The sequence below is a fragment of the Triplophysa dalaica genome, chromosome 3 (genome assembly GCF_015846415.1).
Source record: "Triplophysa dalaica isolate WHDGS20190420 chromosome 3, ASM1584641v1, whole genome shotgun sequence".
Lineage (NCBI taxonomy): Eukaryota > Metazoa > Chordata > Actinopteri > Cypriniformes > Nemacheilidae > Triplophysa > Triplophysa dalaica.
In genome coordinates this window covers 20,780,917-20,795,891 of record NC_079544.1, presented here as the reverse complement: position 1 = coordinate 20,795,891, position 14,975 = coordinate 20,780,917, and the positions used below count along the sequence as shown (strand labels likewise).

Sequence of the window (14,975 nt, the reverse complement as noted above, 5' to 3'; positions counted from 1 at the left end):
ATTCAATTCAATTCATGTTTATTTATATGGCGCTTTTCACAATGTGTATTGTTTCAAAGCAGCTTTACAGGGGCAAACAGGAAAAACAGATAAGTTAGAACACAGCACAGTGTATGGTATTTATACAACGAGTAAGATCATTCTAATAAATAATATCTAATTTATAAATAAATAAATGAATGAATGCAGGTATGACTTTCTATTAAAGGCGTAAAATGTGTTTTGATGTTAAAATCTCCTTCCCCGGTCATTTGTACACTCAAAAAAATGAAAATTGGCGGTTGTTGGTCCAAAGAATGTAACTATGTTTAAATTAAATAATGTGGTTACGTTTGAGCATTAAAATTAAGACAGTCATATTGACAGAATTAGAAAAAGTGACATTTCACATTTACACAGCTCACTTATGTTAAATGAATGAAACGGAATTGCGTTGCTTCTGCAATACCACACTTTGGTCAGCAGGTGGAGCTATATCTGCACATGCGCAGATGGAAAGCACATTCAACGATCGTCGTTCAGCTCACTCACTCAAAGTCTCTCAACGGCATTTTAAGTGAATCAAATTCAACATTTCCCAATCTACATTCTGTCTTTATGTGGACACAGGTGCACTCAAAAAAAATGTTTTTGCTGCCTGTTCAATTTACTTAACTTGCTTAAGTTAAATCAACACAACTTTTGGAAAATATGGTTACAACATGATTGTTTTATGTTTAGTCATATAACTGAATCCATTCATGTTGGGACAACATAAAGGAGTTGTGTTGTGTTAACATAAAATAGTTATAATAGGGCAGAGGACTTATATTTCCCAGCATGCTTTGCGTACACTGCATTTTGAGAGTTATTTTCTTAAATAAGTGTTTTATATAGTGCACTTTTCAGTTAAAAGAAACACTTGTTAGTGTTTAATGTTCATTTATCTTAAAAGTTTTAAAGAGTTAGTTATATTTTTGAGTTTGGTGGTTACCCTTGTTCAGAAAAGTGTTGCCTTTGGTTAGGTCGTGGGCGGTAACAATAATTGTTTTGCATTTCTGTTGAGTTCTATTTTCTCAATATCATCTTATTGAAGTTAAATGAGATAATGTCTAATAAATGTTACAAATGTATAATATAAAAAATGTTGAGCAATTCATTTTATTTTAGTGTTTTTATTTGACCTACAGACTTAGTTGCTCTAAGTTCCAATCATTAAGTACAATCAACACAAATGGATAACATTAGCAAAGCTTATTTCTGTTAAATAAATTGAACTAAATCAGGTCATCTTAGATCAAGCTATAGTCATTAAATTCAAGACAATAATTTACATTTATTCAAAATAAGTGTGTTATGTACCATTTAATTAACAAAGTTATGAGCGATTTACTTAAAACATTATGTTACGATTAATTGTATATTACCTTTTCCATTTAAGCAACTAAGTTTTGTGGGACCAGTTGACAGAACTTTATTAATTAAATACAACATTTCATTTCTAAGAGTGTAGGTTTATTTCAGCAAAATGTGAAAAAAAAACAATGTGACAATGTAGGGTACAAAAATATGGCTCAGTTTGAGCATGCTGACCCAACAAACCCAACAAAACACTCAACCAATGGTCAACGTCCAGCCAATAAAAGATTCGAAAATTTTAAAGGATTTCTGTCACTTCATTCCCAATTGGTTCCTGAAAACAGCCACGATCAAGAGCTGTTATAGTCAATATCTTTAAGCGTAAAGCCTGTTTAAACTAGTCCTTTAACTAACAAAAATAACATAAGTTGACCTTAAAGAATTAAACAAAACCCTTATTATGCTTCAATTAATAAAAGTTATTTAAAATACCATCAGTGTCATCTTCTCCCCAGGCCCGCGAGCTCAACATCTGCATCCTTCTATTTTCCAGCTCTTTCTACCCCACCGGGCATTTCCATCAGGTACAAGAAGAGCACAATTACGACTTACCTCCGAGACCTCTTCGCACAGGAGAGCCCATTAACACCAAAATACTCATTACGCTCTCCAAAACGATAACAATGGAAAAGCGAGCGGCTCTTAAACATCTATCCGTCAACAGCGCCATTTAACTGTCACGCACACACGCCCAACGGCGGCCATTAGCGCACATGTTAATCAAGTCTATTTACCTCTGTTCACGTACAATGGCAAGAGGGGCGGAGAGAAATGAGTCAGTCGCCGTTCCTTCGGCGAGGAGACGGCACCATTACGAGAGGAGCGTTTATAAGACACTCGGCTACAGATTGAGCGCATTCACGTTTCGACTGCTTGTCTCTGACTCAGTTCAGCTGGAAACAACCGTCACACTCCGAGCACCAATTATACCAATTAACTCCAATTAGACTAGATCAAAACAACAAACTAACAGGTGATCCAGACAGGACTAATCACAGTTTAAAAATAAAGCATGATAGGTTCCTTTCAGGACAAAACCACAGTGAGAAAAAAGCGAGAGAATCTCAAAGGCAGAAAAAAGGCAACAGGCTGTATAAATATAATAATCTTCCTGTTTGTTTTAATTATGATTGACATTTTACATTACAATTATGCAGCTGGCGGGGGCTTTTATGCTTAAACCTATTTGTCAACGAGGAAGAAAACAAAGAAACTTGTTTTGTTTGTTAAATTAAGCTTAGGGATAAACACAACAACTACAATGTCTTATATTTCTTTAAAAACTATGTCATTTTACTTGTCTAGCAAATGTGTTGTTTAAGGAGTGAGACAAACTTTTTTGAGTTTGAAGTGCATTTTTAAGTTTGCATGTCAGGAAACAGACCCATGACCTTTACATTTTAGGGCCATGGTAAATCTCTTTAGTTAGAGAGAACAACCTAGAAATCACATGGAAACACCTTAGCCATGTAAATCTGTTTTTATTTTCTGTTTAAGTTTTCTAAAGCTAAACTGATAGAGCATGGCACTGAAATGCCAAGGTCATGGGTTGCCTATGGGGCTGCACATACTGATCAAACGCACTGAAAATACGTGCAGAGATCCGTAAAAAAGTATGATTATAAAACCTGTTATTTCCAGTCTGAGCCCAAGACTTCTTTCTTTACTCCAAAACGAAAGAGCAAGTCAGTTTCTAAATCCGAAATCAAGCTTCTAATCTACAGGGACCAACCGACTTCAATGTTTTCCAGAGAAATGCATGTAAAGATATAGCTGTTGGCTGGTTTTCTTGTGTTTGGCAGCCTTCACAGGCTTCCAACTGACTGCAGCAGACTCTATAGAGTATTCACACATCTACAGTATATAAACCCAAACACAGACCATAAAAAAACGTTTGTCTACAAAAGTAAAACTGTGGTAATTCAAATGGTAATTAATTTCCCCAAAATATGGTAACTACACTTTTACTATAATAAAACTTTGTTAATTTGTGTTCTGTTACTTTAAGCAATGTGGTCTTGAAGAAAAAATATAAAAGGCTATAAAATATCCTTTAGCTCAATGGTTTGAGCATGGCGCTAGCAACACAAGGTTCGATCCCAGGGATTGTACACACTCGGATACAAAAAATGTATAGCATCATGTAGGGATGTCCTGAGCCGATCGCAAAAATCAGGATTGGGGCCGATCAAGGCATTTTTTACCTGATCTGTTTGGTTATACGCATTATTCCAAATATCTTTCTGCGTTTTCTTCAGAACAAAGAAATTGATATACATTTGGATGACGGAATTTATATTTCTGGGTGAAGTACACCTTTAATATACCTGGAAAATACAAGTATCAGATCGGGACTCGGATCGGCAGATACTCAAAATAAAATGACTCGGATCGGGGAACAAAAAGTGTGATCGGGAAATCCCTAGCATCATGCAATCTGCGTCTGGCAAATGCATAAATGTAAATGTAATTGTGACAAAGTGACTCTTGTTTTGAAAACAAGATTTCAAGATCAAAGTATTTTGAGAATAATATGACAATTTTGTGAATAAAGTCATAATGCAAGATTAAAGTAATAATATTTCACATTGAGTAAAATAATATATCATATATATATCATATATATAATATAAATATTTAAAGTAAAAATACAAAAGTTAATTCTTATTTTGAAAATAATTGGTAATTTTACAGTGAATGTGGATTGCATCACACTTTAAATTTTACAACTCTTATCTTGTTATTTTGTTGTATTTTTAACATGGCATTTATACTTTTGACTTGGGTCAAATAAACAGAACGCCCTAGCAACACCGTAACAACTACCCAAAGTACCTTAGCAACCATTCAGCAATTCCATCCACACTCTTTAGCCCACTGACAAATCTCACATAGACTAAACAAAATGAGGTTAAAAAAAACTAACAAAACACAGCAAGGTGTAGAAGTCAATCCTAGTCACTGAGATGAACGTTCCCTAATTTTGAGGATGCACTTTTTCTTCCGCACACTAAATTAACCACAAGCACTCCCTTTGATCCGAGAGGGGGCTTCAGTAAAACCAGCTAAACTCACAGCGTCACAGTTCTGGGTGCCCTCGTTTCAGGGCTGAATGTATTAAGGAACAGTGACACGATCAAGGCTGTTTTTCACACCAGCCCCGCTGACAAAGATGAAAGGACCAAACCAGTCAAGCGTGCCCCGGCGAGATCGACGCAAACTTTTAACATACCGACCGCTGTGATGTTTTTCTACCGCTATTCAGAGAAAGCAGAAAATTGAGATGACAGGAGACGTGAACTATGTGGGTACAGATGGAGAAAGATGGAGGGGCGTCAGAAATGAAAGAGCAGCTCTCAAGGAAAAGACGAGGACACGTATCTTTTAGCGCAGGTCAAACTAGGTGATTTTTTCAATTTTAACTGTGCAAAGTCCAGCGAGCAGCTCTAAATGGTGAAACCGAACACTCTGCTCTTCATATTCTTCCATTAGGCTATTGAGGCCAAACAACCATTTGGAGTCTTTGTAACATGAATGAACTGGAGAAACTGGCACGGGTGGTGTGAAATTTGCACTCAAGGTTGAAAATATAACCGGTTAGAATGGACAAGAACATTTGACGAAAAATGGGCAACCTTAAAAGCATTGGCCAACACAAAGCAAATGCACAACTGCACAACAGTAAATGTTGTCATTTAAAAAAGGTGACAGCTCACCAGCCTGGTTTGTTGTGATGTCAATGGAGACGTGCTGGGCAGGGTACGGACTTTTGTTGGTGACGCCGTTCACAGCCTGGATCTCAAACGTGTAGAGCGTGTGTGCCAGAAGGTTACTGATAAAGACTCTGGTTTCGGTGAGCCCCAGTTGGTGGGGCACAAATTCCACATTGTCATCACAGTGAGAACATGACCGCAGGTCAGCTTGGCATTTCTTACATACGATATTGTAAACAACGTCGTCGCGCCCTCCTGTCTCGCGCGGGGAATGCCACTCTAGGGTCACCGATGTCTCGTTCACGATGGATATGACGTTCCTTGGCCCAGATGGAACACCTGAAAACAATACAGGAGAAAGTCAGATGTCAAACAAACTAGAAAATTACGCTTCCAATGGAGTGAGGTCAAAGCAAAGAGGCAAGGCAGAGATTTTTTTGCCAAAGAGGTAGGAGGATAATACTCGTCCGGACTCTTTCAATTACAGTGTTGCAATGACAACACTTGTGATTCCATTTGATTCAATTATACTTGTATGAATAATAGAAAATGACACATTTTTGCTTCGTTTTGGGAAGTGAAAAACTAATGTCTTCAAAAGGAGACACAATTACGTTGATACAATGCATTTACTTGAGCGGTCCGCCCAGGTATATTTATGGCCGTGCGCGAGTCCTCGGCCTCTCGTATTTATCTGTCACTTGCATTTAAAATCAAAGAAGCGTTCGTAAAACAGCAACACATTGTCGAGAAAGGGCAAACAGCATATAGCTGCTCTATAATGTAGATGTACCGTGTTGTGATTTTGTCTGATGACGTTACATCTATAAATCTGAAGTTTAGCAGCTGTTCTATGAACAAGTGCTTTTGTCAACGTTTTCTTGTCAAAAAAAGTGCAAACATTAACACGACGTGATGACGTCACAAATATGCTAATTAGTTTGTGACACCACCAGCGCCACAAGTCTGTCAAAATCCTATGGGAAACACTGCTTACAACAATGAAATACAACATGCTTTGAGATGAAAGCACTTCTCTTTAATGGATATTAAATAATGGAAAATAGCTGTAGTAGAGTAGGCGGGGCGAGACCGTGGTTCGAGTCCGGTGAGTAATTGTGAATTAACGCCAGCTGTGCGCACACCGGGCTCGAATCACGTAGGAGATGGGAGCATATAAAAGGAACGAGCGACCGGACCGTCGAGGAGAGAGGACCGGGCCCGAACTTATGTTATGTTTGTATTTATATTATGTTTTGTTCGCCGGCGGTCGTCCGTGAGGGGCCGCCGGCTGTTATATTACTTTATTAAATGTTTGCCGGTTCCCGCCTCCTTCCTTCGATTTTATTGAGATGTGTTACAATAGCATTTTGCATTATATATTGCTACCTAACTGTAAATTAAATCCAACTCTCAACTTTTTGTCCGTCAATTCCTTCTTTAAAGCCAAATTAACTTAATAGCCGTACAGAACATATACATACTCTTTTTTTATATGTTTTCCCCAATTTTAGAACAATATCACCATCATGGAAAGTATTAAAGAACGTAAATGTAGAGATGTACATCAAATAGTCTATAGATCAATTTGCAAGATGTAAACACTGGTCCAGAGGCACCTCCGGTTTACTTTTTTTAATTTAATTTTAAAATGTTTAATACCTCATTAAATCTTAAATATATTAATTTAATATTCGATGTTAATATTTTCTGTCTGTCTATTTTGTTCAAACTTTTGTGTAGTGTTAAAGATTTTATCTATATTTTATATTTCTATGAAGATCATTTTTCTCTTATTACCTAGAAAGTCTACAGAACTGAACTGTGTTGTGCGGTAATTCCACAGTGACTTGAAACTATTTATAATAAGCACACAGACTTATGCTCCCAGAGTGCCCGTATGTCAGCCAGCTATGTCAACCAAATCTAGAATAAATGATAAAAACATGGTTTTAATAATAAAACTAACAGGACCTCCAGTATAAATTCCTACACATTCAGCTGCAGGGAAAAAACATATTGTGTTTCTGATAAAGCAACGACTTCCCCCAGAACATCCGGCCAGGAACTGAGGATTTACAGATCGCTGAGAGGTTGTGATGTTACTCAAGACCACATCGAAACCAGAGGAGAGCCAAAAAAAAGCTCTGGAAGGAAATTTAGGGTCTGATTTTTGTGACTGCTCAAAAAGAAAATGCACTTAAATGTGACCATTTGAGCGACTTCTCATTGAAACATCAAACCTTTAGACGTGAAGTGGGAATTCTGGTGAGGACACATTCCAGCACTTGAAGTAAGAGCTGAATGATTTCACTCAGACTGGGACACAATGAGCTATTGTGCAGGCAAAGCCTTGTGGGATAGATCAGCAGCTACTGGGACCCTAAATAGGGAACGTCGATGACAGAAGTGACCTCGAACTCTGGCAACTGCAATAATTACACATGGGAAGAGAACTTGAAGTTCACAGACAGCCCTGACATCAGGACGGCCTCATGGATGGAGTCCTAACAATATTTGTACTTATCTCCACGGAGTAAAATTTTGTAGAAACAACACAACTTGTGTCTCTCTTTATAATCTATCAAAAAAACTTCTATTTTAACATCTTCAAAGTAGCAATCCTTTCACAAGAATTTGTTTAAAAAATTTACTCTTTTCTTTTGTCAACTGCTTTTATGTAGTTTCTATCTATTGTCAACTAATCCAAATTTTCCTTACTACTTTAATCAAGTGTTCATTTCAAAACACTTTTTATTTAAAAATTGTATCATTTAATGAAAAAAAATCTTCTCAACATCAATCATTTATTAACTGACTCATTGACCGAATGTGAATTTGGATAAAAGCAACTTGAAAGCTAAATAAAAGTAACATCTACATGTAATATCACACAATATATATATATCGATATGTATATACTGTACATAAATATATATTCAAATGAGCCATTTTAATCTAGATTAATCTAGATTAATTCCAAAATTAATCTAGATTAATCTAGATTAAAAAAATTAATCTATGCCCACCACTAATATATATATATATATCAAAATGCTATATATAATTGCTGTTTCTGAAATATTGAAAATTTGATTTGATTTGAACATAATTAAAAATATGAATGTGGAATTGTGATGATCACTGCGTTAGCTCCGACATTTAAAGGAATGATTTAAGTAATATTTTTTAAACAATTTCTTTAAAAGGAAATACAAGTTTTGGCAAAGGTTCAAAAAAATCACTGTGTGATTCTAAAAAAACCTAGTGAGATTTCTGCTCTGTTAGCAGAGAGCACTTCATCCAGACATCGAGCTGGTCACTATCCAAACAGCAGGGCTTTGCTTACTCCACACCTAAAGCACAGTTTGATTAGGTGCAACGACAGCAAAGATGTCTACCTCACTTTCTCACAGTCAGATTTCAGAAAGCGAGAGGAAAGAAAGAAGGGAGCAAGCGAGTAAGAAAAGAGGAGGTGAACCATATCTGGAATTAGGCCAGAAGAAGTGTGTGTGAGTGTGTGTGTGTGAGTGAGTGAGTGAGAGAGAGAGAGCGAGAGAGAGAGAGAGCAGAATGAGGCCATGAGATACAGCCAGTTCTAACACAATTAGTTGGGTCCCAAAGGAAGCCAAGGCACAGTAAGAGCAAGTTCATTACACACAGGCAAACATCACTTTTGCTGACAGCTATATGAAGAATTGAATCGACATGCATACCCCCCAGTATGTATATACTGTTCAGAGAAAACCACAACTTTCCCAAAACCCCGGAAAATCAAAACACAGTGCCCCTGCAGGCTGGAAGGAGTAATGTCAACCTCAGATACCACAATCACAGTTAACTGCCTACACTAAAAAAACACTTAAAAAAATACAGAGTGAAATGGGAAGAACAAAACAAATGAAATGGTAACCTAGGGCTGGGATGATATATCGAATGAATTGCTTGCTCAGTTTCTCAATAAAATACATTTAAATGCCACCACATCCAAAAGCCAGAGGGCGCTCTCGCAGTGAAACTCCGAATATGGGACACAGAAGAAGTACGATTTACACACACATGCTTCGTCCCAATAGGCCCTTTTCACAATAATGTTACTTAACTTCCGCCTTATCGCAAAGCAGTGTATCATAACATCCCTCTATAACACACATCTCCCAGGGTGCTAGGTCGAGGTCCGGTGAGTCAGTGCGTGTTTGCGGAATGCGGATTGGTTGACTGTCCGAATGCTTTTTTTAGCAAAATAATTAAAATGAACAAATATTGTAGGTAAACAACAATAGCACGAGTATAATTTTTTTTTATTAAAACCCTTTCACACGTAGGTTAAAAAAAATTCAGAATGGCTCCCTGGTGTGGGTTTTTTTTCAAGGCAACCGTTAGAACATATCACTTTAATATTTCCATGGCGACGCGGGACTGCTTATCATGTGACAGACACACCGCAGAACGACAGCAGCCGTACGGCAGATGTATTGCTTTTACATAATTTTTCTTTTTTATTCAAAATATACACAAACTTGTGAACTATGATATGTGAACTATTTCCGATTGTCAAATATGTGTATATGAATGTGTTCTGTTGTTTAAAAACTTTTATAATGATCGCGTTAGTTGAGCTAACAGTTATAAGCGGGCGATGTCATGTTTGTTTGTGCCACATTTACAGCACGTGAATTTAAATGTATGAAGCCTAAAATAAACGTTATGCGGTTGAAAGCAGTGCATAGGTGTGATATGTGAGAGGATTGAGTAAGTCTGTCTCTGGCTCAGTGCCGGCGAAAGCACCGAATATTCTAATCACACCGTTGTGATCGCAAACTCCTCACTTAAAAAAAAATCTGCTTTTTTTAGGTGTCCCAGCTGCCACTTTGGGTGGCACCGGCACACTAGTGGCTACCCCACTGACACATACAGGAAGGAATTGGGACTGAGATGAGCAGACTCCATTTTAAAAGGACATTTGAATGATAAAAAATGGACTGACTGTCAATCTCTTTCAGGAACCTTTGCAAAGGGTCAACTAGACCACTGGGTCTACTTTCTGTGACGATCATGAAAAAATAGACAAAATATTACTGAGCATCACAATATCAAATGCACATTCTTAAAATGCACAGATGCTCCGTGCTCTCTCATTACAGACTGACATGCATAGACACGCAAAAATGGCTGTTTGATGTAGCATGAAAGCATACTTCCTTTCAAGTGAAAAAAATAAATCAAATGCAACGAAGCAGCAAGAACAGCTCATTCCATACTTCAACACTCATCTGTGTACTGCTAAATGTTTTATCAAAGAAATTGCGAGATCTGCTGCTCTGTGCCAAAAAAATTATTGAGTTTCAAGAAGTCTTTTATTACACCAAAGATGAGAAGTTCTGAAATGTACAGGATTGTGTGAGCGTGTGACGGTTTGTGCCGCTGCAGACGGAAGTGAGTGTGAGTGTGTCGTGGCGTGTTTGTGTGTGTGTGTGTACACAGGATTAAGCTCAAAGAAGAATCACAGAGAGTCAGGCGATGCTGTGAGAGGATTAACCACAGCGAAGCAATTACACTGCTGTACAGTCCTGCTTACTGCACCCGTACACACAACACTGACTTCTGCAGGTCAACCGGGTGTGTGTGCGTGTGTGTGCGCAAGAGAGGTTGAAATCCATAAACGTGTTCTCCAGGGACCTCTCGAAGTGGAATGGCCTCAGTGCTGTTACATCTAAAATTGTCTGTGTCATATACCAAAACAACACATCTATCACAGATTCACAGAAATGTTATGGATTTACTAAGTATTAATTATATGACTTACTTTGTATTTTTCCCAAAGGTGTTTTTTTAGCCCTACCCCTTAAAATATAAAGTAAAGTCATCATTCTCGGATTATTGAACATTTTAAAAAACATAAATTACTACAAATATCAAAGTAAAACTTAATGGATTTGTTAATGTATGGATTAATGTATTCTTTTTGAAAGATTTTTTCAAAAGTTATTACATTTTTGCTCCGCCCTTAAAAAATAAACCATGGTTTTAATATAATAAAAGTTGAGTCATCATTTTTGGTGTATTTATTAACATTTTCATAACCTTTTATTTAATACTACAAATGTTATAGTAAAAAATAATGGATTTATAAACTTAATTTTTTCAAATTTAAACCTTCTCCTAAAAATAAACCATGGATTTAATATATAGCGAAAGTGTAACCATTCTCAGTTTTTGACTATTTTTAGAACCATAAAATTATTAGAAATATCACAGTAAAATATCAAAGTAAAAACTATAAATATCACAGTAAAATCCACAGTAATGGATTTATTAATGAATGGGTTATTATTATTTATTATCATTTATATGATAATAAAAATATGTATTATATGTTTATAACCTTATATCTAGTACTACAAATGTTATAGTAAAACTGATTTTTAAAGGTTTTTCCAAAGTTTTTTTTTTTTTTAATTTAGACCTATCCTTATGGTTCTCTAATGGTTCTCTAACCTATCCTATGGTTTTCTAATGGTAAAAAGTTGATTGATTACCACTTTTATAACCATATTGTTACCATGAATTTATAAGGTTCTATCTGCATTCTGACCAGTTTTGAGAAATTTAGCTTTCAAGTTTTTGCATTTGACTTTGTAGATAAAACAATTGTTATCTAAGAAAAGGTCCAAACTGTACACAATGTAAAGAAAAAACATAATGTTAATGAGTTGTCACAAAATTTAAATATGTGATTACCTCGATTTTGACAAAAATGTCAGACAGAGCCTTGTCATTCCAAAGTGACCATATATGTACTGCAATTATCATAGTGAAACTATATAAAACCATGATTGATGTTCAAAGGGGTAAATTGTACTGAGGTAAACTCAATAAATCCATACATACACTACCAGTTCTCTATATAACCCTAGACACATAAGTACCCAATCCCAACCCAGTCAGGTCCCTTTTGTCCCATCAACACCCAGATAACAAGTTGTGCTCTTGCACTGCCAATCGAAACAGCTTTATACACACAGTTGTGCACACAGACCCAAGAACTTGTTGCCACATCGCTCCCGGAGAATTAATCTTGAGAATTCTGCTGTCTGGCTTCCTCCAATTAACCAGAGAGCTGTCAACCGTCAACACTCTCTCTCTCTTCTGAGGTAATCATTTCAGTTCAGATGCAGGCTCCAGGCGATTCGGCCCGGTCCCAACGTTCCGCTCCGCGCAGAGAGAACTGTGAGCCCCCAGAGAGATAGACAGACATGGAGAGATGGGATTACAGTAAGTCAGAGAGTGAGACAGCCTTGTACTCAACCCCCTGAGGAAGCAAAAGAAAGGGACGTCAAGTGCTAGAAACGCAGAGATGAAGTTTTTCATCACAGCTAATGCAGACTCCAGCTTTCCTTGGTCTCTCTCTCTCTCTCTCTCAGCAATCAGTCTCAATGTTAATCAGACATATCTTACAACAGCCATTTCCATTTTTAGTATTATTATGTTTATGTCGCTATAGCTTTCTAGACATTACACAATCAGCAGTTCATAAAGAAATGCTTATTTTGAATGGTTTTCATACCATGTGAGAGACTAAATGACCAGGTGCCAGCATAAGTGTCCCTTTAGAGCAGGTGTTTGGCTTAATCGCAAATTGCCATCTGTATATGTTTCACTGAACAGCATTTTAGACTCTAAATGATGAATGAAATGCTGGAAGTACTCAGATGTCTCAACAGCTACTACAAAATATGTAGCCCTTTTCAAAGCTCTTGCTATATTGTGAACACAGACAGGCAACATATGAGTTTTTAGGGTAAAGTATGTTACTATATTCACAATATGATACAGCTTCAATTGCTTTCAGGGTTTTACGAAGTCTTGAATATTTGTAAAAACAAAATATGATGACGAATCTCAGTTACAAAGGTAAGATGCTTGAATTCTGCTTGCAACACTCTCTTATCATATTCCCTCTCTTGATACTTCCCGTCCCCATTTCAAAACAAAATGTGGTGAAAGTACAAACATAAGTCGAAATACAATTACATCTACTCTGCTAAATGCAGCAAGCGGACGTCCATTATTCATTGTTGTACACAAACCAAAAATAAAATAATGCTAAAAAAGCCAGAGCAGACTTCAGCTTCCCGGCAGAATCAGGTAGAGAACAACTAATGATGATCCACAAGAAGTTTAAAAGTATATGAATAAAAAATATTGCTATGTGCATGCATTTTTCCGAAAGGAAATATGCAATAATGCATACATCCCAAAATAATCTCCCTCTGCAGTATTGGATCTGTGATTGAGGAAGTAACAGTGTCCGAGGTGAAAAGAAATGATAGAATTATACAAGAGCACGAGACTGAGAGTGCTTAGATTCAGCCGTGATCTGTTTGTTCTGCATCTGTTTCATCTTCATCAGAGAAATTCAAATAAAGTGACTGAGGCTGTGAATTGTTGATCAGAATGAGGAACTGTCGGGAAATGGTTCCGATCTGCACTTTCCGCTAAAATGTATGAGGTTGGAATGCTTAAGAATAAAACGGCACCGTTTAAGGTGTGTGTGTGTGTGTCTCCCCTTGCAGCCTCTCAGTAATGGCTTCCATTTTTCATTCATATGAAAAAAACGAAATAAAAAAACACTGCTAGACTAACCTTTCTCATAAATGAGAATGAATCGTGATACGTGCTATGAGTGAGGAGAGAGATATCTGGAGAGAGCGCGAAGAAGAGAGAGAGAGCAAGAGAGAAATAGGGAGAGATGGAGACCAAGAGAGACAGACAGATAGAAGTTTGGATACATGTAAGGGATAATGTACAGGCGGCCGGTTGTTATCGCAGAAATAAGCGAAGCGGAGGGTCTTGTATCACACTGAAGGGGCTTATTTTGCGATAACAGCAGGCAGCGTGAATATTTTCCCGCTTATTACACGACTACTTGCCACATGAGAAAAAACTGGACATAAAATGTGAATTAGAAATATTTTATTAGCTCATTTTTACAGGATGCAGACCTTCCGTGAGGAAGACCCGTTTAGTTCTGGTTTTGAAGTAAAAAAACGTTCAAACGTCAGAAACAGACAAATTGGTTTAATCATTTGTAAATATACAAGTAGACTCTGAAGCTACGAAAGTTAAACTTAACTCCAGCTCAGCTGCCAAACAATCACTGCAAGTTATTAAATATTCAGTTTCATAAAATGCAATCTAAAGTACGCAAGAACTGACATTAATGCTATCAAACTGGAAAGAAGCAAAAAGCACCGCGTCAAATGACGAAAATGAGTAATTTTTTTTTAACCTCTCCATTTTCCTCTCTCACGCTACAACGTGAAAACAGCGTTTTCTATTTAATCAACTTTCGAGTGCGTTTTCAAAAAGCTCAAAAGGCCAAAACAGAGAAAAGGATGCGGCTTTAAACGAAAACTGTAGACAGAGTAAAAGAGAAAGCTTTATGCAAATGAGCAGCGATGCAATGCTGTGACTACCAATAGCAGTATAAAGAGTTATCAACAGCCTAAACAATTAAAAAAAATATATATATTACTTCATATTTTTTTAATATCTTTAAATTACTTTATTGCAATATTTTATTTTCTTCTTTCTATTATTTTCCTAATTATATTGCTAATATGGTGTTTTGAAATTGACTTTAAGATTGAGGGTGACAATTTTAGGCCAAGAGAAAACTGAAGATAAATATACCGTCAGTGCTGTCAGTATTATTTATGTAAAAGCTGCAGTAATGATGTGAGGTGTAGCACTTCTGAAATGGGAGGGGAGGGTGAGAACATTTCTGTATTGACCTATATAGTGTGATGTATTTCAGATAGAGCGCAATCTGTCTCCAGCGAGTAGGAAAAGGAAGTGCCA

The 14,975-nt window shown here is 36.9% G+C and overlaps 1 protein-coding gene across 1 annotated transcript in view; it reads right to left on the bottom strand.

Annotated features, from left to right (window-relative positions):
• LOC130417379 (ephrin type-B receptor 1) overlaps window positions 1-14,975 on the bottom strand; it is a 179,417-nt gene that overhangs the window by 51,012 nt on the left and 113,430 nt on the right. The window contains exon 5 of the mRNA XM_056742920.1: window positions 5,115-5,450. Coding sequence (XP_056598898.1) covers window positions 5,115-5,450 — 336 coding nt within the window. The remainder of the gene's footprint in view (window positions 1-5,114; window positions 5,451-14,975) is intronic.